This window comes from Xenopus laevis, chromosome 1L (assembly GCF_017654675.1).
Source record: "Xenopus laevis strain J_2021 chromosome 1L, Xenopus_laevis_v10.1, whole genome shotgun sequence".
Taxonomy (NCBI): Eukaryota; Metazoa; Chordata; class Amphibia; order Anura; family Pipidae; genus Xenopus; species Xenopus laevis.
Genome location: NC_054371.1, coordinates 165,643,327 through 165,667,623, shown reverse-complemented (window position 1 = coordinate 165,667,623; position 24,297 = coordinate 165,643,327). Strand labels below are relative to the sequence as shown.

Below are 24,297 nucleotides of genomic sequence, written 5' to 3'. Positions count from 1 at the left end.
CCTGGATCATTGCTGCTATTGACAAGCTGAAATTTTAGGCTGGTGCAATAAGTTCAGTAAATAAAATATGGCATTTTTAGCCCTATTCATTCTTAGGGTTTATTTCTCCTTTAAAAATTTCAATTATTTTGATAAAGGTGTATTTTATCCTTTTATTTAGTCTTTCTTCACCGGTCATTGATTCAGGCAGATTGGACTTCCCAAAGCCCTCCCATTGTGTTATAATTACTTGGGATAAACTAGTGGGGGTTGTGATTAACTTATCAGGGATACAATCCAACCACAAACTTCATACAACAGCCATAACATAGAGATACTATACATGTAAGTGTATAATAGCTATGCAATTCAGCTTTTGGGTAATAAGGCCCTACCCCTTTATCAGGTGTGTATGTGTTAAACGCTCTCCACCCACATATATGATGTACTAGATGCAGAAATGGCTCCAATAGTATCACTTAAATATACAGCGAAAATTAATCTTTATTTCTCCTTGACAAACCTACTGACGTTGGGTGGAAAATGATCCACCCAATATTGAAGGGGTAACCTTTGAGTTAACTTTTAATATGATGTAGAGAGTGATATTCTGAGACAATTTGCAATTGGGTTTCATTTTTTATTTATTTAAGGTTTTTGAGTTTAGCTTTTTAATCAGCAGCTCTTCAGTTTGCATTTTAAGCATTCTGGCATCCAGGGAACAAATTACCCTAGCAACCATGCACTGATGTGAAAAAGAGACTGGAACGTGACTAGGAGAGGCCTGAATAGAAAGTGGAGTAATATAAAGTCGCAGTAACTACATTTGTAGCCCTACAGATTTTTTTAGATGGGGTCAGTGACCCCCATTTGAAAGCTGCAAAGTGTCAGATGAAGAAGGCAAATCATTCAAAACTATAAGAAAAAAAATGGACCAATCAAAAAGTTATTAGAATTAACCATTCTATAACATACTAAAAGTTAACTTAAAGGTGAACCAAAACACTGTATCCAGAAAAAATTTGTGAGGACCTCCAATAATAAAGAAACAATTAATTATATAAAAAAGTAGAAAAATGTATTAGGACATGAGCACAAACCCTGTCTTTATATTAAAGGTGAACCACCCCTTTAACTTTAATTGGCAACTGTAATTTGAGTTTTTGAGGAAAGTATGGAGTGTTGTGTTGGAAAGGGCAGTGGCAAAGGCTGGTTATTGTTTGTTGCAATATACTCTGTAAAGACTTTGGCTTTAAAGGGGTAGTTCACCTTTAAGTTATAGTTTATTAATAGAACGGACGATTCTTGGCAACTTTTTAACTGGTTTTCATTTTTGTTAATAGTTTTTTATAACTCCCTTCTGCCGCCTTCTAATTTTAAAATGGGCCACTGACCCCTGCAGCCAGACACATGGGAGTGAGTAAGAACATAAAATTAAATAAGTAAAAAATATTGGTGTGCCGCTATTTGTTGCTTGCCCTGGCTTTAGGGTCTGGCCACACAAGCAGATTCGGGGATATTAGTCGCCCCGGCGAAAATCTCCCCAAACTGCCTGGGGAAGGCACACGCGGCGCTACGTTTTCCGAAGTCACCCGAAGTTTCCTCGTGAAGCGGCTTCGGAAAACGAAGGGCCGCGTGTGCCTTGCCCCAGGTGATTTTCATTTTAGCCGGTGGAGGGCAGGGGGAAGGTAGTTCAGGGAGATTGTCGCCCCGAGGAAAAGGAGATTTGTTGCTGGGGCAACTAATCTCCCCAAATCTGCTCATGTGGCTTCACCCTTAAAATGTGTTTGTGCAAGTGGTTTACAGGGAACATTGCTGTAGCAACACTGCCCCACACAAAAATCATTGTGCCACATCTATTATATGCATATTGTTCATTATTATAATAATGCATGAGAGACAGACATAGAGCACAGTGTCGGACTGGGATTTCAGGGGCCCACCAGAAAACCTTAGACTGAGGCCCCCCTTTCTAAACTATTAATCCTCCTCTCGTCGTTCAACTTCTTTATTCTCCTACCTTTACATACTATACTCTGTTTTTCCATTATTAAGCCTCTTTGTTCCCATAAAGAAATAGAGAATGACCATGAAATAGGCCAAATGTTTAGAAGCAAGAGCCCCACTGACACCTGGGCCCACTAGGAGTTTTCCTGGTAGCCCGGTGGGCCAGTCCGACACTGGGGCATTCACACAGCCTGACGGTTTGTTTTCTTATAAAGAAAACCCAAACTGGATATATAGTGAATTCCTGACATCATTACCAAATCTATAAATTCTATATATTTACATATAATATTCTAGAATGGCCACAAAGCTTATACCAAAGAAAATCAGATGCTATTTACTGTACAGCTCTGCGGAATATGTTGGCACTTTATAAATACATGATAATAATGATAAGGATAATGATGATGATGGAGGATATAAAGTGTAGATGAGTGACTTCCTCTTTCCCACAGACTAAAGCAGCTCATCTCTGTCTGCCTCTCCCTACTCCAAGCCCCTTGTCTGGGATGTGGATTGAGCCCCCCGCCCCACTCATCTCTACTTTGATGTGCAAAGGGTATTTACCTTTTTATGTCTCTGCCTTTTCCCCTTCCTCTCACCTCCTTTTATTTCATTTTCCAATTACACAAACCTTGTTTTCATTTTAATTCACTTTCTCTCCTGTCCAGACAGTCTGAGGAACCCAAAGTGCATTAAAGGGAACGTTCACCTGACCGTTGCCTCGTGGGATTATGTTGATGGAGACAATGCTATTCAAAGGCAATTTACAAGTGGTCTCCATGTTATATGTTTTAGCTTTTGTATTGTTGATGTGTTTGTTCTATTGCAAACCAGGACTGACTGCTGGGCTCACTGCCTGTAGCAGCCAGGAAGAACTGACTATAATAAAATCTATGATCATAATAAATACTATAGTGAAGTACCCCCTATTGTAAAATATAAGGATATTATAAGTCACCAAGGAGTTCCATGACCATATAAAAGCACAGAGGCCGAGGTTACTTCTAATATCCTCATATTTTCCAACAAGGGCTACTTTATTTATTATAATACACAAGTTTTAGTAGTCACGTGATGAGAAATTACATCACTACTCACCGTTTATAACTGATGACATCACTACTCACCGTTTATAACTGATGACATCACTAGTCACCGTTTATAAGGATATAATTTACAGGATATTCATGGCTCTTGTGTATTATATAAAGATACAATCTATCTTAGCAATTGATCTAACTTCCTAACAACCAGACTTATTTATTTACTCCCGAAATGGAAAGTGTATAAATGCCACCTGTATATGTCACTTGTATATATATGTATTTTACCATCAGATATCAACAGTAACTTGCATCCTGCAGCAATCACTATGTACAACTCTTCCTATATACTCTTAGAGTAATGTAGCCTACTGAACTACGACTCACACAAGTTGTGACTTGCATTCATATTACAGAACTATTTATCAGTATTATGAAGGGATACTAAGATATTCTGTTCAGGGTGGACATAGAGGAGAACATGAGAAGAAATGGAGGGTTGATGGTTTAATATTAAGGGAAAGTATAATGAAGATTTTCACCTGTATTGCCCAGAGGCACATCTATTCTACAGGATACAATATAGCAGAACTGTCATTGGTGGGTGTTGCAAAGCAGGTTCATCTTTAAAATGCAATAACGTTCAGCTAAAGTCTCACTTCTGATTATAAGGTCATTGATCTTAAAAAAACAAACAAACTTTGAGCACTTAGTAAAACCTGTCCCAAGCTTACACAATGTGCGCAGTGCAAAGGAATGTATAATGAATAGTCATTGTTTCCTATGGGAGGGTGGAGATCTTCTTTCCAGACTTATTCAGTACATGTGTATTGAGGAGAGGGGCTCACACCAAGCCAAATGCATTACATTATTTATCAGCTGTCGAGTTTGTGAGGTTCCTTCCTACCTCAAATAAAATTACAAGTTGAATTTCTGCTTATTTATGAAAAAATCTGAATATAAAAAACTCGATTAAACACAATCAGGGAAAAAACTCAAATGCATTGACTAAAAACCTTGAATACCTCAAATGTATCGAGGTTTCAAGTAAATACCAACGTAAAACACCAGAAAATCATGAAGGCAAAAAAAAATGGTGAAAGGGACTTATGTCATTGACTTTTACGTGAATTTGACAGGTTTTAGCTGGAGAACTTTCAGATTCAGCCTTTTATTTTTATTATAAAATAATACATTTTAAAAAAAAGTTTTTTTTAGTAAAACTACCCTCGAAAAACTCAAATTTTTTGAGAAAAAACAACTTGACCTTTAATAAATAACCCCATAGTGTTGCAGCTCAGTGTGCGGAGATTGTTGCTCCTAGGTTTATGCAGTCCCTACAAAGATGGATGGCCCTTCAGTGTACCTCTATTATAAAATAAGCACCTACTTTGAGGCCACTGAGCAACATCCAAGGGGTTGGAGAACAACATGTTGGTCATGAGCCACTGGTTGGGGATCACTGCTTTAGGCCATTTGTTTTTGGACCTGTAAATATCAGGGACTGGTTGGACATTCACACTTATGTGCAGAGATACTAAGAGATTCTGTGCAGGGTTATAGTATCAACAATACAGAGACTTATCTTGGCTTTATGAATGATGGCTCGTGCTTAGTAGATTTGATTTGATAAGAAGGTAAGTAGTATACTCAAGGCAGGGGAAGGCAATTCATGGGATATATTTAGATTCAGTCAATAATTTAGGGATTGAACAAAACTGGTCGTGTAAGAGCAATGTGTTTGGAGCACATTTAACTGGACTGAGTTGTAAGTGGGCTCTGTTATGTGCCTAGTACTAATCATTAGGGAGGTAGAAAGCAGACAATTATAAAAGGAGGCAGAAGATGAAGGGGACAGACATGAATAGTAAGAGAAAGGGAGCAGACAAGAAGAGGAAAGATAGTAGACTATTAAGACTATTAAAGTGTCCTGTACTGGAAGGAAGGGGTTGCACAATGCTGGTGCGAAGCATAGAGGCTTACCATGGAGAAGTTGTCTGCATATCCAATTACTTCAGGACACTGGCATAGTCACTCTCAAAAAGAGTGTTTCTGTGCTGAGCCAAGAAGCAATATAAAGAAGTTAGAAATAATGGTAATTGATCATAAAATCACTTTAAGCATTATTTAATTTGTACTTTATGTTCCCTTTAAAACCTGTCCCAAGGCCACACAATGTGTGCAGTGTAAAGGAATGTACTAGGAGCAGTCTCACACCAACAACACCTACATGCATTGGTGGCTCCAAACTCCTCCAGGTCCCTTTAAATTGGACCGTCATGCTTAAAGGAACGGTAACACCAAAAAATGAAAGTGTTTAAAGTAATGAAAATATGTAGTGTAGCCCAGCACTGTTAAAATGGATGTGTTTGCTTCAGAAACACTACTATAGTTCATATAAACAAGCTGCTGTGTAGCAATGGCGGAAATTGAAAAAAGGCTATATGGCACAGGTTAAATAGTGGATAACAGATAACACCATTGTGTTCTACAGAGCTTATCTGTTATCTGCTGTGTAACCTGAGCCTTTCTTCATTGAATGGCTGCCCCCATTGCTACACAGCAGCTCATTTATATAAACAATAGTAGTGTTTCTGAAGCAAACACAGCAGTTTTACCAGTGCAACACTGCATTATATTTGTTTAAAATACTTTAAAATAATTACATTTTTTGATGTTACTGTTCCTTTAAGTCCTTTAATAGGGGAGTTTTGTCAATTTCACTGATTTTTTCGACACCATGTAAAAACTTTGGCCAAAATATCACTGAAATTACTTTGCCAGCTCAAGACCTGGTAAGAGGCTATTGTTTCCTATGGGAGGGTGCAGAGTCTCTTTTTCTAGACACATAACAGATACACAGATGTGCCACGTCTGGAATAGTTCAATGGTACATAAGGGAACTCACAAGCCAAATGCAGTAAGTGCTCCAGCTGAGTGTTCACAGATTAATGCTCGTGGGTCCCTACAAAGATGGATGACCCTGCCATACACCTCCTATTTGTGTGAATATAAACACTGAATAGAACAAGGGGTATTTAGGAATTTGAAGTATTTATGGTATTAAAAGGGTGGCTCACCTTTAAGTTACCTTTTAATATTTTATAGAATGGCCAATTCTAACAACTTCTTAGTTGGCCTTTGTTTGTTCTTTTTTTTTTTTATAGTTTATGAAATTTTTTGCCTTCTTGATTCTTTCCAGCTTTCAAATGGGGGTCACTGACCCCATCTAAAAACTCTGTTTTTAGCCTCTGTAAGGCTACCATTTTTTGCTTTTTGCTACTTTTTACTACTAATCTTTCTATTGTCTCTCTCCTATTTATATTCCAGTTTCTTATTCAAATCAATGCATGGTTGCTAGGGTAGTTTGGGTAGGGTAATGTGAGCTGCTGAATATAAAGCTAAATAACTTAAAAAAACACAAATAAGAAAAAAATTAAAACCAATTGCAAATTGTCTCCGAATACCACTCTCTACATGATGCAACAAGTTAATTTACAGGTGAACAACCCCTTGAAGAAGTAATTTAGGTAGTAGAATTAAGAGTGTTAGGGCTCTTACAGACGAGCGTTTTTTTGCATTCAGCTGCAGGAGAGCGCAGGAGTAGACGTACTGAATTCTTTTCAATGGGGCTGTACTCAGACTCGTGTAAGCGCCGAACGCAGGAAAAATGCAACATGCTGCGTCCCAACCTGCGATCACATGCGTCTGTGTGAGTACAGCCCCATTGAAAAGAATGTAGTGTGTCTACTCCTGCGCTCTCCTGCAGCTGATGAAGTATTCATACCATTAGAAGTGATTGCAGCTGAGAGAGCTGATGGGTCACAGCCTCATGTCATTTCTTCAGGTGGTCCAGTATACATGAGCTAGCATGTTGGCCATCCAGGGTTGTAGGTACAGAGGTCGTTTTCTGTAGAACATCTCTCAGGAATGTTGTTGCCACCTTGTGGTGAAGAACTTTAAACAGTTGCACTTCCATATCATTTAGTGCAAAATCCCAGAGATGAATATAGTGCCACGTCTATGCCGGGGAGGGGGGGGGGAGTACTGAATTGTATCAGCTGCCAGAGATGTAAACAATTAATAAATCCCCTCCAGTCTAATCCAACAAGAAGAAGGGTGGGGTTTGCACATTGAGACGCATTCATTTTCTCTGGAGATATGGATACCCATGTGCTAGGCCAAATAAGGCTGATCAGTTGCCAGTGGGTCAACAATCTTGCTGCATGCCTACAGAGCCCCATTGAGTAAGGGTTGCATTACTGTGTCTATGTAATCCTCACATATTTGGATTTTCCAACATGATGACAAATATCTGGACAATCAGTTATCTCTTGAAGGTCCCACACAGGCCGATAAGCAGCTGACCTGGTCCAGAGGGGTTGAGTTGACAGCTTTTCAGCCCATGTATAGCAACCTATAGCCTGTGCTCATGTGTTTCGGTGCTAAAACCCCTCTATATAATCCCCAGCCACAAAGCATTTTTTTTAAAGAGGTCTGATCACTTCCCAATATACCCTTTTTTTAAAAAAACATGTTTCAAAGTAAATAAGTAATAAACATCCCAATGTAACCAGTAGCTTACCACAATTTCTCCATTGTTGGTTTCAACTCCTTTACACTATACACGATTCTCCTAGTGTTCTCCTGTTCAGCCACTGACTTTAATTCCCATAATGCCTTGTCCCAGAAGGCTGCAGGGCTCACTGCCCCATAGCATTAACTACATAGTCCCAGGGAACAGGGAGGCTTGTTAAGGAGCCTGTTCCACAGAATTGTATTTGGAGCAGCCTCCTGGGGGACACTTGGGGTGATGGCAGAGGGGTTCAGTCTGCAATTTAGGGAGATGCTATTTTTTTATGTTTCAATACTCCTGAAACCTCAACATGTTGATTAGCCAAGGTGAGATTTAGGGAAGAGAACTTTTAGGGTCAGGAAACACGCTCAGATTCGGGGAGAGTAGTTGTTGCTCCGCGACAAATCTTTTCGTGCTACTAATTTTCCCGAACTGCCTCCGGCTGGCTGGAATGTAAATCGCCAACGTGATGGCAGTCAGATCGCTTTGTTTTCCAAAGTCGCCTCACAAGGAAACTTTGGGTGAGTTCGGAAAACGAAGAGCTCCGAGTGCCATCCTGCTGGCGATTTACATTCTCGCTGGCTGGAGGCAGTTCAGGGAGATTAGTCGCCCCGAAGAAGAGGAGATTTGTTGCCAGACGACTAATCTTCCCAAATCTGAGCGTGTGCCCTGAGCCTTAAACTATACCAGATATGTGCCCCACATGAAGCTAATGCTTCATATACTTGGGAAAGATCTGAGAGATCAGTATCACAGGCTCCCTATACTGACACAGTTGTACAATATACTGAGGCAGATTTGCTTTTCTCTACTACAATGGAATTAAAGGACCAGGACTTTACATTTTAAGTTTATTGACTGAGCAGCTACAAACTATTTCTTGGCATTAAATGTTCTATGTTGTGAGAGGTTTTCACACTATATTCCTATAGAGAGACATGAATGGCATTTGGCTCCTGTTTATCTTCCTAGAATTAAATTGTATTGTACAGAGCTTACATGTTATTTGCTGTGTAAATATGAACCTTGCTGCCCTATTCAATCTGAATGAATGCCCCTGTGGCTACACTGCAACGCATTTCTGTAAACTGTATTAAAGCTAATGTAACACACAAAGGAGCAAATCCCCAGCCCCGTGTCTATCTGCAGTGTCAGCAATGGGGTCGGCCTATATACACATGTGCAGAGTGCATTCTATCAAGTAAACACAAAAGTATACATTTTCCTGCTAAAATCCACGCAGTGTATCTGCAAAAAGTACAACTGTAAATACACAACGGATCGGCTCTTCTCTGCCTGTGAAAAAATGCAATTAGCCAGCATTAATGTATGTAATGTTTTACATGTGGAAATTCAAATAAATGTGGATGGCAAGGTATTTTCAGGCGCAGGCAACAGTCATAGAAAACAAATCTCCTTGTGCGATTGCTATAACAGTTTTATATAGCTGGAGGTTTTGCTAAAGTTCATATATTATATAACAAACATACAGTAGCTCCTGCTGCACATACACAGATTTTATTTCCCAGCAGGGCATTCACTTGCAGAAAAGAACAATCTTCTAATTTCAGAAGCAGGACCAAACCAGCAGATCAAGGGTGCTGGGCAACTTGGGAGTTTGAGCTTTTACCCCCCCATTCTAGTTCCCTCTACAAGTTATCCTATTACAAATGCATAGGAAACATAAAACTAACATTAACATTAAGCAGAATGAAACCATTTGTATAAGTTACATAACCCTCCCTGCAGAGGTCTCCCCTTAACAAACATCACCACGTAGGAACCCAAATACTGCAAAGCTTGCCTCTAAATAACATGCAAAGTAGTGCAGCTGGGGTGGTGCGTCGCCTCCATATTGGGCCGCTTAGGCTGGAACTACACGGTGCACGTCCTTCCGATTCGATGCAATGAGAGGAAGCGTAGGCGTCACGTCGGATACTCCAAATCTAATGTAAGTAATACAAATGTCGTATCTACAAACAACACGACTGTTGGTTGAATATGCAACGGTGCAGCGTTCGCATCAGACAGATGCGAGTTTGCAGATGAAACATTTGTATTACTTACATTAGATTCGGCGCATCTGACGAGACACCTGTGCTTCCTCTCATTGCATTGGATCGGAAGGACGTGCACCGTGTAGTTCCAGCCTTAGTTTCCCTTTTCCCATCTCTGTGGTGGCCAGGATAACGCACATTTGAAGTCAATCTGATCCTGACAACTGAGGATGCTCCTGGTCCTTGATTGCAGCCAGAGATCTGGGAAAAGAAGGTCAAGAATCCAGATATGGCAGCCCACAAGCTAGTTACACTACTCTGCATGTTATTAATGTACAGGCAAACAATATCGGGAGACCTTTGTGGTGCAGCTGGCAATGTGGTCGAAAGCCTCGTCATCGGGTCCAAGCTTTTGTTCTTTGTTAAAGGTGAGGCCTCAAGCTCAGAAACCCAGCTATGATTAATAGAATTCTGACCTGCACAGAGTGCAAATTCAAGGCCATGGGATTTTCAGCTCTTCCAGCAGGTGCTCCAGTTCTCAAAACACTGGTATTGCTCCAACTGCCAGCAGACTTGCAAGTCAGGTAATTACCGTTTGGAAATCCGTGAGTGTGACCTGACCCACGGGTGCACTGGCACGGTCAGAACGATTCCCATGGTCGCTAAAGAAGAGGTTGAATTCTCTCCACATGCCATTGCTCTAAAAATCCTCCTAATCGAAGTGCCTGCTCCCAAATGCGTCATCTTCTAGGGGCACCAGGTCAGAAGAATATTAATTATTACGAATTAACATGTTTCTGAGCTTGAGGTCTCCTCTCTCAAGTTGGCCTTACATAGGGAGATCCGCTAGTTATTGACATTACCAAACAAACAGATCTCTCCCAGATATGCTCATCTTCAGGGGAGATATATTGGGCTGATCTGATTGTTGGGCCCCTAGGGCCCACGATTGGATCAGCCCAATATTGCCCATCTCACAGAGAAAAATATGGGAAAATACAGGAAAACAGCAGACCTTGATCCGATGGGATTTTTTAACCCGCCTCTTGGAGGGCCCCATACACTGCAGACTTAATTTGTGCTCAGCTTATATCTGCCCGTGTATGGTGGGCCTTTGTTGATGCTGCGCTTGATTGCTGCACACACAACGGCCTAAACATGGAGAAATAGTGTCAATGTATTTAGTGATGAGAAGAAAATGCTAAATGGGAACAATACTGCCAAATAAAGACAACTGAGCTCTAAGAATATAAGTCATTTAATACTGTTAATTTTACAGCACAAAAAATAAAACTCAAAGCTATGATTTCCCCCCCCCCTCAGAAAAACAAAAAGTTAAAAGGTTACATATCTAAGATATTGTATGTGTTCTAATGGTGAAATCCACGCCCACGCTGGTCTCTAAAAAATCAGGAACATAAAAAAAAAAAGGCGCCTGCAGACTGAGCATCGATGGATTGGAAATTTACAGTTAAATGTTAATTACACTGGATCAGAAAAGCAACCCAGACACACGATCCCAGAAAGGAAATACAATATAAAATTACAATTTACAAGCAAACAAAATGGCACAAATGTATTTGTCGTCCCTTTACAAAAATAAAATGAGACAACCTGCCATAGGAAGGTGCCCCAAAACTACAGATTTCATTTTAAAATCTGCCCATCTCCTCCAACCAAAATGATGGCGGCAGAACAGAAGCCTCTAATCTCACCCTCAGGCCTGGGCAGCGTTCAGCTCATTACATACAGGGCTTTGCTCTTGTGCAGGATTTGGGGCAGACTGGTGGGATCTGGGAAACAGATACTGCTGAAGGGATGAGCCGTGCAAAGCATGGCTGATATTAAGTGGCACCATACACGATCCATTTCAATAAATATAGGGCTCTTCTACTTTATTCCCTCCACCGGCTGCTGAAGAACTACTGCAGTGGATGTTCTAGAGGACACCATGTGAGTGATCTGCTCTTGGACTACAAGCCTACGATAAAAGTGCTTGATTGGTAAACGAGAAGCGCATCCAATTCCACTCACTAACTGAACAGAGAAAGTGATAAACCCCAGTGAAGGCTCATTAAATGAGCTGCTGGAAAGAAGCGCTTGTATTGGCCTGCAAGCAATAGGGCTAAGAAAGCAGATTTCAATAGAACCATGGAGCACAAATAGCTGGCCCTAAAGGTGGCAAATGATAAGTTAGTGAACAAGTTTCATGCTTGGCAGCTTCCTTCAGTGAAATACCTGATGCAGGTTTGCCCATTACAATACACTTTCATTATTCACTAAAAAAACAAAAACACAGTATTTTTCCAATGACTTTAGGTTTGGCTTCAGCGTGTTTGTGTTGGCACTGGAACAAAAGGGTTAATGGACAATGCATGCTGTAAATCCACTCAGTGTAGGTTCACCCTCAGCACTCACAGCTTTGTAGCATATAGAAGGCATCATCATTCAGTGTACATTACACAGATCCACCATTAATATGACTTCACCTTGTAAAGTCCTCGGCTTATAGTTTTTTCTATTGAGTAAAACAAGCCATTTCCTGCCACACCCCATTGTCTCCTTATAGAAAATAAAAATCCTTGGTTGTTGGAGCAGTGAGAGGCTACAAGTCTTGGTTTTGCTTGTGTACGGTGTGTGTATGTGGGGGGGGGGCAGACTTTAGAATGTATTCAGCCATGATGTGAATTTGTTCGAGAAAATGAATCTGAGTGTTTGTTATTGTTCTCCCAATAGCAGAGGAGCGGGATCTGGAGTCTCAAACTTGTTCCGTGCCTTCTGCACATGGTAAGCAGCTTTGCATTAGGGACAAACACGCTATGTTACATGCGTCAGGAGGTGAACTCTGCCGTGTGTTATTTTCTGAAGTGTCCGATAAGGCTGGCGAGAAAACAAAGTTGAAGGAAATCCGGGAAATTTCAGGGCATCCGGAAAGAGGTGAAGAGATTGGAGGGAGAAGCAGGAAGGGACGGATCGCTGGTCACTCATTTTCATCCGGGTTCTGCGGGTCAATTATTTTGACGTGTGTGAAGGGAAATAACCCTTTCCGACCGTTCACCTCTCCTTCCCACTGACCGTTAATATTCATGCGGGTCACTTTCACCAGGTCCCCTACCTGCAATAGAAACGTACAGGTCGGATCAGAAAGGCCATGTTTAGGATTCCAACGTATAATAAATACTTTCTGTGCAGCAAACATACATTAGAAAACACTCAATTAATTTAGCCAACATGGAGAATATCACATAGAACTCTATTCATGCACATAATGGGGAAGGTTGCTATGTAGCAGATACATGCGTGTTTAATGCATGTTTACTATCAATGGGAGCCTCTGTGGCAGGTATAGACTGTATTACAACATGGGCAGCCTCCTGCACTCACCACTCAATGAAAGTGGTACCTAAACTGCCAGAATGAGTTGCTTCTGACTCACCAAAGCCCCATCAAACTCATACACAATGGTAGTGGACGTGTTCAGGTCTAAGGCTAATGAAATATACAGGACTAGAATCAGCCCATATGTGGGCATTAGCCTCCTGCCCAGAACAATAGCGTTGGTCCAGGGCAGGCACACACGGCTGATTTCAGCAAAGTAACACAAGTTTACATTCACATATCAAACTCCACAGCGTGTCTGTAACCTGGTTGACACAGTTGTTTCAGCTGCAGGTAGAACAGGAGGCCAATGCCAGTGTAGGGGGGATTCTCTGCCTGTGTATTCTAGCAGTCTGGTTTTCAGCCCCGTCTGGTATTAGCCTAATGAAGGCACTCTTATGTAACAAACACACAGTCTGTGGTATTTATTATGCAAATTTATTTAATGTGATAAACAAATGCAGCCCTTCACAGGGCACAGAAAAGTCCTTAGGCTATGGGCATACAGGCAGAAGGCCGAGAGAAGCAGATCTCCATTGATTTGAATCCAGTCTGTGTGTGCTCATATTTGGGCTTACCTCAGTTTCAGCTCCGTTGTGTGTGACCGCACACAGGCTAATCAAATCCAAATCAATGGAACAGGGCCACTGCTTCTCTCAGCCTGCAAAGATACACAGGCTGACAACAGCCTCTGACAACAGCCTGTGTGCCCATAGCCTTAAAGTAGCCATGCACGGACCAATAAAAGCTGCCGACAGACCGAGTCAGCAGTTTATTGGCCCATGTATGGGGCCCTCCAATGGGCTTCCCGGATCGATGTGGCAGAAAGTAAGAACTCCGTCGGATTGCGGACCGCATCGGTTTGTTGATGCAGTCCCACGATCCGACCACCCGTTTACCCATTGTTATGATCCAATCGTTGGGCCCTAGGGCCCACAATCAGATCACCCCGATGTCAAGCACCTCAAGGTGGGCATATCGGGGAGAAATCCACTCGTTTGGAGACATCGGCAAACAAGTGTATCTCTCCGTGTATGGCCACCTTTAGTCTGTGTGCACTCGTCTTTGAGCCTTTATACAATGACTGGGGGTTGTGCTCTATTCATTGTACAGTGGGTGTGTGACAGTTACAGAGCTGCTCACTCAGCATGGAGGATGAAACAAATCCCAGCATTTTGTGCAGCTACCAATAGAGTGTCTGTTTTTGGATATGTTATAACAGGAACACTGACCAGGATAATGAGGCTCTGTACCTGAAAGTAATGCAGAGTCTATTAGAACGAGATGAGGAATGGAAATGAGCATGCAAGTATAGTGCTAAATATCACAGGCTAAATTTGCAGACAACTATTGAGACTAGGGATGCATATGCAAATTAGGAGTGGGAAGGGGAAAACATTTTTTACTTCCTTGTTTTGTGACAAATATTCATGCGATTTCCCTCCCCGTCCGTAACTTGCATTTGCAAATTAGGATTCGGTTTGGTCTGGCAGAAAGATTCGAATCCTGCTGAAAAAGGTTGAATCCTGCATTTTTACACTGATTATGCTACTGCTGCACCAGATTGATTATTGGCCTGTGGATAAAGACAAAAAAATAGCACTAAAATGCAAACTCACGCGTTTCAGTGTATGTGCCTGGAGCCGGCTACATCTTCCATTAGCCTTAAGGGTAAGGTCACACTGGGCAATTCGGGGAGATTTAGTCGTCTGACGACTAATCGCATCATCTTTGCAGGCGACCAATCTCCCCAAACGCCTTCCCTCACTCTTGAGCTGGCTAAAATGAAAAATCGCCGGCGCCAAGCACACGCGGCAATTCGTTTTCCGAAGTCGCCCGAAGTTTCCTCGTGAGGCAACTTCGGAAAACGAATCACTGCGTGTGCTTAGCGCTGGCGATTTTTCATAAGGTCACCTTAGTTTTCTCGTGAGGCAACTTCGGAAAACGAAGCGATACGTATGCCATCCTTAGAGAAGTTAAGATTTGTCACTGGCCAACTAATCCCCAAATCTGAACGTGTGGCACCACCCTAAAGGTGCCCATAGACAGAGATCCGCTCGTTTGGCAATGTCGCCAAACGAGCGGATCTCCCTCCGATATGCTTACCTTGAGGTGGGCAATATCGGGCTGATCCGATCGTGGGCCCTAGGGCCCAAAGATCGGATCCTAATGATGCCTAACAGGCGGTCGGATCGCGGGACCGCATCAACGAATAGATGCGGCCGCGATTTTTTGTCCCATCCGATCGAGATCTGGCCGACTTTTGGCCAGATCTCGATCGGTGAAGCCCGTCGGGGGGCCCCATACACGGGCCGATAAAAGCTGCAGACAGACCGTGTCGGCAGCTTTTATCGGCCCGTGTATGGCCACCTTAAGAGTCAGACCCGGCAGAGAACAAAACAGTACAAAGCTGATCCGGGGACCGGTACTATTTCCTTCTTAGATTCCTGAAAGATTGTTTTTGCCTCTATTAGGCAAACTGGACAAGACATGCATTTTAGGGAAAAAAGTAAAAACCACTGATTATCTGTGGTATATTATTTACAAATGCAACTTTTTCTAAAGTCAAAATGCCCCTTTAGGCTAAGACCAGACAACTGCATTTCTCCGCAGGCCAGGAATCCACTCCCCTGCTCATGTGCTGCCTGCACCCAGAAGCAGACGTGGAGAATTTCGGTGCTGAAACTAGACATTTTGCATTTCATGCTGAAATCCACCCTGCGCCTTCAGAACAAGGGGAGAATCTGCAGTCCTATCCATTGTCTGGCTGTATTCCTCTAGTTAGCATAAAGCAAGATGGCCAAAATAAGGTGGGAGCCTTGACCCATCCGTACATACTGTAATCTTAAAAGCACGGATTGCATAGGTTCTCGTTCATTTTGGCAACAAAACTACAAAGGCTTAAGAGAAGTCCTGGTCAGGCAATGGGTATCTAAGCTATTTACTAAAGATGAACTTTATGAGTAAAGGTCACTGAATAGAAAGAAGCAGGGCCCCTCAGGGTTACTATGTGCAGACGCCCCAGCAAGTCATTCATTCAGCGACTACCCTGTGTGTAGCTATCAGAGGCCCAGTGATGTTTATCCCCAGGCCGTTACCAGCAGCATCTCATTACCTACCAGTTTGGGCTGGAATCTGTAGTTTAAAGGCAAAGAAAGTGACTCAGAAAATTCCACACATTCTGTATGGTGTCCCACCTGAATGCTCACTGTTCCTCTGACTAAGTAGGATACAAGCGCCGTGTGTGTCACTTCCTCGGCTCAGTACTCACTGATAAATGTAAGGGCGCTACTAACCCTCTGACTCACTGACAGGCTGCTGCAGCTGATAACTACTAGCACTTTCCCTCAAACGGACGTGATACAGCACAACATTACCATATACAGATTTAGTAGCAGAAATGGACCCCCTCCATTAGCTTCAGTAGAGTGCCCGCTGAACTTGCCAATATAAACATGGATTCATTACAGAGTTACAAAAGTGAAACCAATCAAAACCCCTGATGTATTTCCTGCAACACAGCCCACCAGGATCATCTCATCAAATAAAACTACTCTTAGCCTTCAGCAAGTCTGTACATTTATATGAATTAGATTTGCACAGACACAATAATAATAATAATAAGAGCTCCTTATCAAGCAATAGCAGGAAAAATCGCTTTAAATGTTACCCACACCCCACAGGATCATTGTGTCACAATACACATTAGAAGAGTGATTAGACAAACGTCTCCTTATGGGCCCAGGCCATTTAATGATAGCACACAGCCCCTGTTGGATCTTTCACCTTAGGGTGCACTAAAATAGGAGGAACCCACTATCTGCCTTTCCATGGGAAAATTGCTCCCTGCCAGTGTTAGTCGTGTGTGCCAATGTTCCATCTAAATTCTTCACGGCCGATGTGCGCAAAAACTATATATATATATATATATATATATATAGTGTTTCTTTTAAACGTTGGAATAAATAAAGAAGATTTTATTTAAATCCCAGTGTGCATTCCTATATTCAAGCAAATATATATATATATATATATATATATATATATATATATATATATATATATATATATATATATATATATATATATATATATATATATATATATATATATATATATATATATATATATATTTGTGCGCAAATTTTAACTTTGTGTGTTAAGTTTAAGTTAAGTTAAGTAAGAGTGCGCACCTTAGAGGGAACACTGGCAAGGAGCCTTTAAAGTTAACTTTACTCTACTTTTATTTCATGGTCATGTGTGTGGGCGGCAAAAACCTGCATTGGCCAGTTAATTTTAGCAGTGCGTGTGACACATTCGTATCGCTTCAGTAATAATCAATGCCAGAGAACCAGATGCAGCAAGATTCCAAGAGCGCCACTGCACATGAGATCATTTTACACTAAATGTCTATTAAAAGGAAAGGCTTAAAGGGTGGCTCACCTTTACGTTAACTTTTAGTTAGTTTAGTTTAGTTGCAACTTTTCAATTGGCCTTCCTGTTTTCTAGTCTGAATTTGCCTTCTTCTGACTGTTTCCAGCTTTCAAATGGGAGTCACTGACCCAAATAAGAATAAATGAGAACAAATTGCAAATTGACTCAGAATATCACTCTCTACATCAGTGATCCCCAACCAGTGGCACGCAAGCAAACATTTTGCTCACCAACCCTTGGATGTTGCTCCCACTGGCCTCAAAGCGGGGGTTTATTTTTGAATTCCTGGCTTGAAGAAAGTTTTAGCTGCATAAAAACCCGATTTAGCGCCAAACAGAGCCTGCGGTAAACTGCAAGTCCACAGGGGACAACCAAAGTGCCAATTACAGTCCTTGCTTGGTTCCCCCAGGACTTTTTCTTGTTTGTGTTGTTCCCTAACCATTTTACATTAGGATGTGGCTTACAGGTAAAGAAAGATTGGGGATCCCTGCTCTACAACATACTAAAAGTTAACACAATTTGATAGGAACCTCCCTATTGATCAGAATAGTTTACCTCAGCCCCGAGCCGGCAAGCATATTGCTAAAAATCAACTCTGGGGAACTAGTGTAGGGTGTGCAGCCATCTTGTCTCTGCCCCAAGATGCCTTGTGGCTGATCTGCATGATTCATACACATAGTACAGTGAAATCCAAACTTACTCTAGTGTGCATGCAACAACAGAGTACTCAACAGATCCCTGACACAAGAGAAGGTGGTGGCGGTGCAGTGCTCGACAGAATAGTACCCCAGGCTTAACAATTCAAGCAGAACGGTTCTCTCAAAATAACAAAATCTCTTGAATGTCAGCGTGCAACTACAGAACTAAACACTAGATATCAATATTGTGTAACTTTCTCTTCAAGTGACCCAGCTCTTTTTTGTTGTTGGGATTCTATCACCTTACTGAGAACAATGTAACCTACTTAAACAGAACCATATTATCCAGTGGGTCACTTTAGAAATATAGAACCTAATTAATAAATACACAGGGGAAACCAATGATTATATTCTGCTAATTGTCAGGATTGCATTAAATGGGAAGAGGTATGGGTATATTGTAGAAAGTAATAAGTATATACAGCTACCTATTCAGATCTTTAGATCTGTTCTGCTAGGGCAAGGCCTACTTTACTTGCCTGACTTCACTTTCAATGGAAAAGTAAAAAAACCTGAAATGATACTGTTAAATATCAGGTAGTCTGGCTAATTGAGCAGTTTGCAGGTAAATCTGCAGCCCCTGGCCAACCATTTGAAGTATTGGATCCGAAATTGCATGCATGCATGCAATCAGTTACACTCGGCCTTAACCTGAAAGATAATTAGGGTGTAGATCGAATGCATATTTACTGGGGGTGGGGTGGAGTCTGACACCCTATGACTTAAGGTCGCCATAGACACACAGATAATTTTGTATGATATTTGGTGTGTGTGTGGCGGGAGACAAGCAGACCAATATCGGCAGACGACTTGGCTTGTCGATCAGGCTGGCCGGAAAATTTTGATTGGGCACCTTTGAAGGCACCTGAACATCAGCCATGGTTACTGCTGAATCATCAGATCCAGATATCTGTATATTTGACGATTCAGCTCTAACACATATTGAAAACGAATAGTCACAGGAAAGATCGTAATTTTCACGCCTATGGCCACCTTTAGAGGAACATTTGTGCAAGATGTGGGAAACCATTTTCTTTTGCTGTCTGGAGGACTGATATAAAAACATTTTCATTTTGTAAAGTTGTGAGACCTGAACAAACACTGTAGAGAAAATAAGGAATGTTAAAGGTTTGCTTTATGCCCTGTATGGAAACTTACCTCCAGTGCTAGTGCCGTCTTGTCATAAGCACATGGCACTCGTTTTTGAATTGCTTTAGCATAGACAGGTCCATTCTGTGTTGATGGTAAAGGGTTTATGACTGCAGGAGGGGTGGATGAGGCAGGTAGGGGACTGGGGGTCTGAGGTTGAGCATAAGCATGGGCAGGCTCAGGAATTCCATAGCTGTTTGAATTTCTGTTGCCCGTTTTACCATGAAGGGAAAGACGGGATAGCTTCTCCACATAAGGAACTGGGATCATGCCAAGCCGGCCATCTTTGTTCCGGGCACTCCACCATTGTTCCTCTGGCTTCTCTACAATAACTAAAATCTCGCCTTTCTTAAAAGGCAAGTCCTCAGCATCATTCCCAGGGAAGTCATAAAGAGTCCGAACATATTCCAGGTTTTCTTCTGTCACAGGGACACTGGGAGCTGTGCCAGTCCCTACAGGTAGGCTTGGATACCTATGAGAAAGCAAAGGATAGGTCAGATTTTTGCACAGGTTAAAAAGAGCAAAACAGTACCATAACAGAATCACTGTGGATTAGATAACATAAAAAAAAAAAATTAAACCTGAAAATTGGCTGGACAAGGACTGAATACATTGTGGACTGATCCTATGGCCTCATAGGGTGTTCTCAACTGCATGGATCAAGTGGTTCTACTCACAAAACAGAATCTCTGAAGGAGTGGGTGCCCTGCCAAGACTGGTAGTATACAGAATCTTGAAGAAGCAAGTGAACACATGGCAGATGTGTAAAAAGTATCCGACAAATGTACATTACCACTAGACTGTATTAAAAAACCTATACAACAGCATTTGACTACAGACTTTTGCCTGTATAATAGTATTTGCTCTCTCAGTGATTTTATTGCCCATAAGATGAAACGTCTCATTACACAAGACTGAACAGACAGACTGTGTATTGGCTGCTAAATTCCAAAAGGTTTTCCTCTCCCCCTTTCCATTGCTAAATACTCTATACATCCAGCACTGGAATCCTACTCTCTCCTAATGTGATGCAATGCAGCAGCCGCACATTCCCACATCTACACAGCTCAGCAACAAAACTGCAGCCGTTACTCTATACAGTGAATCCATGCTGGGTTACACTTCTGCACGGCTAGGCCTAGCGTTTGGCATAAAAACATCGTTTGCACCCTTTTTTTGGTGGGTTTGTGTAACTCTTCTCATTACAGGGTAGACTAGGGTTAGTAGCATTCACCTGCATTGGACACTTAATAAAAGACTGGAATACACTTTAAACTCATTTATTATAATGTTCCTAGTAACAGCATAAAGGGGTAAAAGAAGGTGGTATTGTGTAACTTCCCAACCTAGCATAGTCATCTTGTAATTTCATCCTGACCCACAAACCAATATGTGCCACTACTCGCCCTGTGCCTGCACAAGCTTATATAATGACATTGTCACGAATCAATTGAGCCCAAAATGAGGCTCAGCATTCACAACTTGCTTTTGTCTTCTTGACAAAACCATGATCACGGGCACTGGCAGGAATGGGCACTGAAGTGAATGACAGGACACGGAGCCCAAAAGAACAAGCAGATTTTCTCTGGCCGAATGATAAAGTTTAGACCCCCCAGCTCTTGGCAGTAGCCCTAGTGGGAAACCAGACTGACCTACTTGGGAAATGCAATTACCAATGAAGCATAGGATAATCTGTGCACAAATCAATGTTACCAATGCCTTTTGCAGATGGTAAATAGCACTGCATGGCATTAAATCGATTGTATGAAATCCAGAAGCAGCACACAAAGCATGCCATTCTATGCACCCATAAGCAACTACCGCTAAAATGTCTGGATCAGGAAGTACAATGGTACAGATGTTTCTGTGAAAAGCTGCCGACAGACGAGTCGGCAGCTTATTGGCCCGTGTGTGGGACCCACCAACAGGCTTCCCCGATCACTATCTGGCCAAAAGTTGGGCAGGGTTAAAATCCCGTCAGATCGCAGCTGCATCTGTTCGTTGATGCAGTCCCGCAATCAAACCACTCATATTGCCTGCATTATGATCAGCCCCATACCGCCCACCTAAATGTAGGCATATCAGGGAGAGATCCGCTCGTTTGACTAAATCATTTTTAATACTTTTTTAGTTATTTGCCTTCTGCTTTTGTTACTTTTTTTTTTATTACTTATCCATCTATTCAGGTCTCTCAAACTACTGCCTGGTTGCTAGGATAAAATGGAATCTAGCAACCCAGAGATCTGCTGAAATGTATAGCTTTAAACTTTGTATTGCAAATATGGATTTCACAAGTACAGCCCCTCCTATTTCGAGCAATGGATTGTGGCCTAAAAAAGGGATATTGATGTGTTTTAAATACCCTGTATGCTGTGCTCACAGTACAATGACAGGCTTGGACAAACCCAGAGAGAACTTAAGGTTTTGGAGAGGGCTTCTGGTCAAGAAATAGGGCACAGCAGCTACATGCTATACTAAAAACAAAATGCAGACTTCCTCTTACAAAGTCAATGTATGCAAGAGCTTGGAAGCCTTCATGCGGGAACCAATTAAAGAAATGTAAAAAATGCAAAGCATTTATATTTAACCAAGGAGTACATGGCAGAAACACAGAAGTTATTGTGAAACAGGAAGTGTGGATAACTAAAAAACTGCGTGTAAGTGTAAATTAGAAAAATCCACAAACTGGCAAATTATATATATAATTCATACAGTGTTGGCGCATTTGGGGCCCACCGGGTTCCAAACACCAGTGCCCCTGAGCAAAAACTAGTGCGCAAATGCACGAACAGCAGTGCAGCGCACAGATTTTTTTTTAAAGTTTCCCTGATCGGGGAGTGGGTCTGGGCCAGCAGGGGACACCGGGTTTTTTCACGGTGTCCCACCGGCTGAGAGTACATAATACAAGAGCCATAAATACCCTGTAAATTATATCCTATATAACAGTGCCTAATGAGGTCATCAGTTATAATCGGAGATGTCACTGAAACTTGTGTATTATAATAAATAAAGTACCCCCTGTTGCAAAATATGAGGATATTAGAAGTCACCTCGGAGTTCCATGACCTGTATAAAAACACAAGGCCTGTAGCCTCATGCTTTTATACGGTTATGGAACGCCACAGTAACTTATAATATCCTTATATTTTACAAGAGGGGGCACTTTATTCGCTATATTATTTCAGTAAGGAGTTTGCCATGACAGCACTTACTGAGTTGTTGTTTTAATTTTTTACTCTGCTCTGAATCTACCCGTGGAGCTCTCAGGATGCCTAAAAGCTGCCGCCCTGCTGGAGTTGCACATTAAATGGGTGGTTCGCCTTCAAACAAATTGTTTTCAGATAGATCACCAGAAATAATTACTTTTTCCAATGACTTTCCATTTTCTACGTGTGACCGTTTTTTTTTAATAATGAAGTGTAATTTTCACCTTCTGAAGCAGCTCTGGGGGGGTCGCCGACTCTTTCAACTGTTCTAAATGGATACATTTAGTTGATACATTTCTTATCTTTGTCCCTGCTGAGCAGAATCTCTGGGTTTCATTACAGGCAGCTGTTAGACTTGATACAATAGTTGCTAATACTCCAGAGATACTGCTGAGAAATGTATCAACTAAATGTCGCAATATTGTAACAGTTTAGAGTCTGCACCTGAATTACTGAGCTGTCAGACTCAACCACCAGAGATATTCAACTTTAAACTTGGATTTCGGAAAAACAGTAAAAAATAAATAAAAGTTAATTGAAAAAAAGTTATTTCTGGGGAACAATTTAAAAACAACTGTGTTTGGAAGGTGACCAACCCATGTAATGTCTTGCCAACCTCTCAGATGTGGTGATAGAATGATCTATAACTGGGGGAGGGCACATGTGAAATGTGGAGGGGTATAATCCGGACACTGTTAGGGGTGACTGGTAATATGTGGAATAATTGGAGAATGAAGAGTCACCAGGTTGTTGTTAAGGCAAGCAGCTATAAGAGTAGAACGTGGGGGGCTTATAATTACAATGAAAAAGCACAAGGCAATCAGGTATGTGGGATGTATAGCTAGTGAGCCGATGTGTCTGCTTAAAAAGCCTTTCAGAACGCTAGCAGCTGTGGCAGAGAGGACTGTGGGAGTTGTAGTTTGCCATTAGCGGGGAGTGCACTAATGACAGTGAGCTGGCCGAGGCTTGGCGCTATTAGCACTATTACAGGCTCACCTGGGCGCGGGCTCGATCAGAGTGGTGGTGTCGAGGTAGTGGATCTTGTAGAAGTCGAGCAGAGCCGGTAGGTTATCGAACTCCTGGTCCCCGATCTTGTACCTCCGGCCAGAAAGCGAGTTGATGATGTAGTGAGAGACCCGCGAGTTCTCAGACACGGACAACACGTGATCGCCGGGGCAAGTGGACGAGTCCCGCACTAGAAAGACTCCGTGGCGCTGGCCCTGCAGCCGTGATAGAGCTTCTTGTCGCGACACCGGCCCGAAGTACCAACTAGAGCGGTCCGACGAGTCGAATCTAGCGGACGACATGTTGTAGGTGATGTATAAAGGCGAATTGGAAGCAGTCTGTTCACAGCAGCAGGGCTGGCAAGGGAAATAGTCTGCCTCTTCAGCTAGACACGACCGCTGTCCGCTCTGGCTCTCATGTCCATCAGGAAACGGCACATCCCATTATGCCCGCGCTGTCTGCACAAGAATCGAGCGCTAAGACCTCCTCCCTGCCCCGCTAGGCTGAGGAAATAATAAAGATGGCGGCGGTACAGCAGGCTTTCACATACAGCCAACGGAAGCACGTCACTATCACGCACTGGCCAATCAGCATTTGGAGGACGATATCTATGCACCGACTAAAAGCCTTTCTAGGATTGGACCCTCACTGTATTGTTTTAGACCAATGATACCAAAGAAAGCCACGTTTCCTGAACGACAATTGGATCCGCAGCCTGTCTCTCTACATCTAGTAGGCGAATTAGCGCGCTTTATACGGTTGTATACTATGCAAGATAAGCGTTCGAACAAGTAGCCAATGAAATGAGCAAAATGTTAAACC

At 42.1% G+C, this 24,297-nt stretch overlaps 1 protein-coding gene across 1 annotated transcript; it reads right to left on the bottom strand.

The window, feature by feature from the left end:
* Positions 1 to 10,845: 10,845 nt before the first annotated feature.
* On the bottom strand, positions 10,846 to 23,956 carry crkl.L (v-crk avian sarcoma virus CT10 oncogene homolog-like L homeolog). Its single transcript, NM_001094126.1, has 3 exons — positions 23,467 to 23,956; positions 19,274 to 19,736; positions 10,846 to 12,720 (listed from the first exon to the last, which is right to left on the bottom strand). Exons 1-3 carry the CDS (start codon positions 23,775 to 23,777, stop codon positions 12,586 to 12,588), a joined length of 909 nt encoding a protein of 302 aa, NP_001087595.1. The 5' UTR covers positions 23,778 to 23,956; the 3' UTR covers positions 10,846 to 12,585.
* Positions 23,957 to 24,297: the final 341 nt, after the last annotated feature.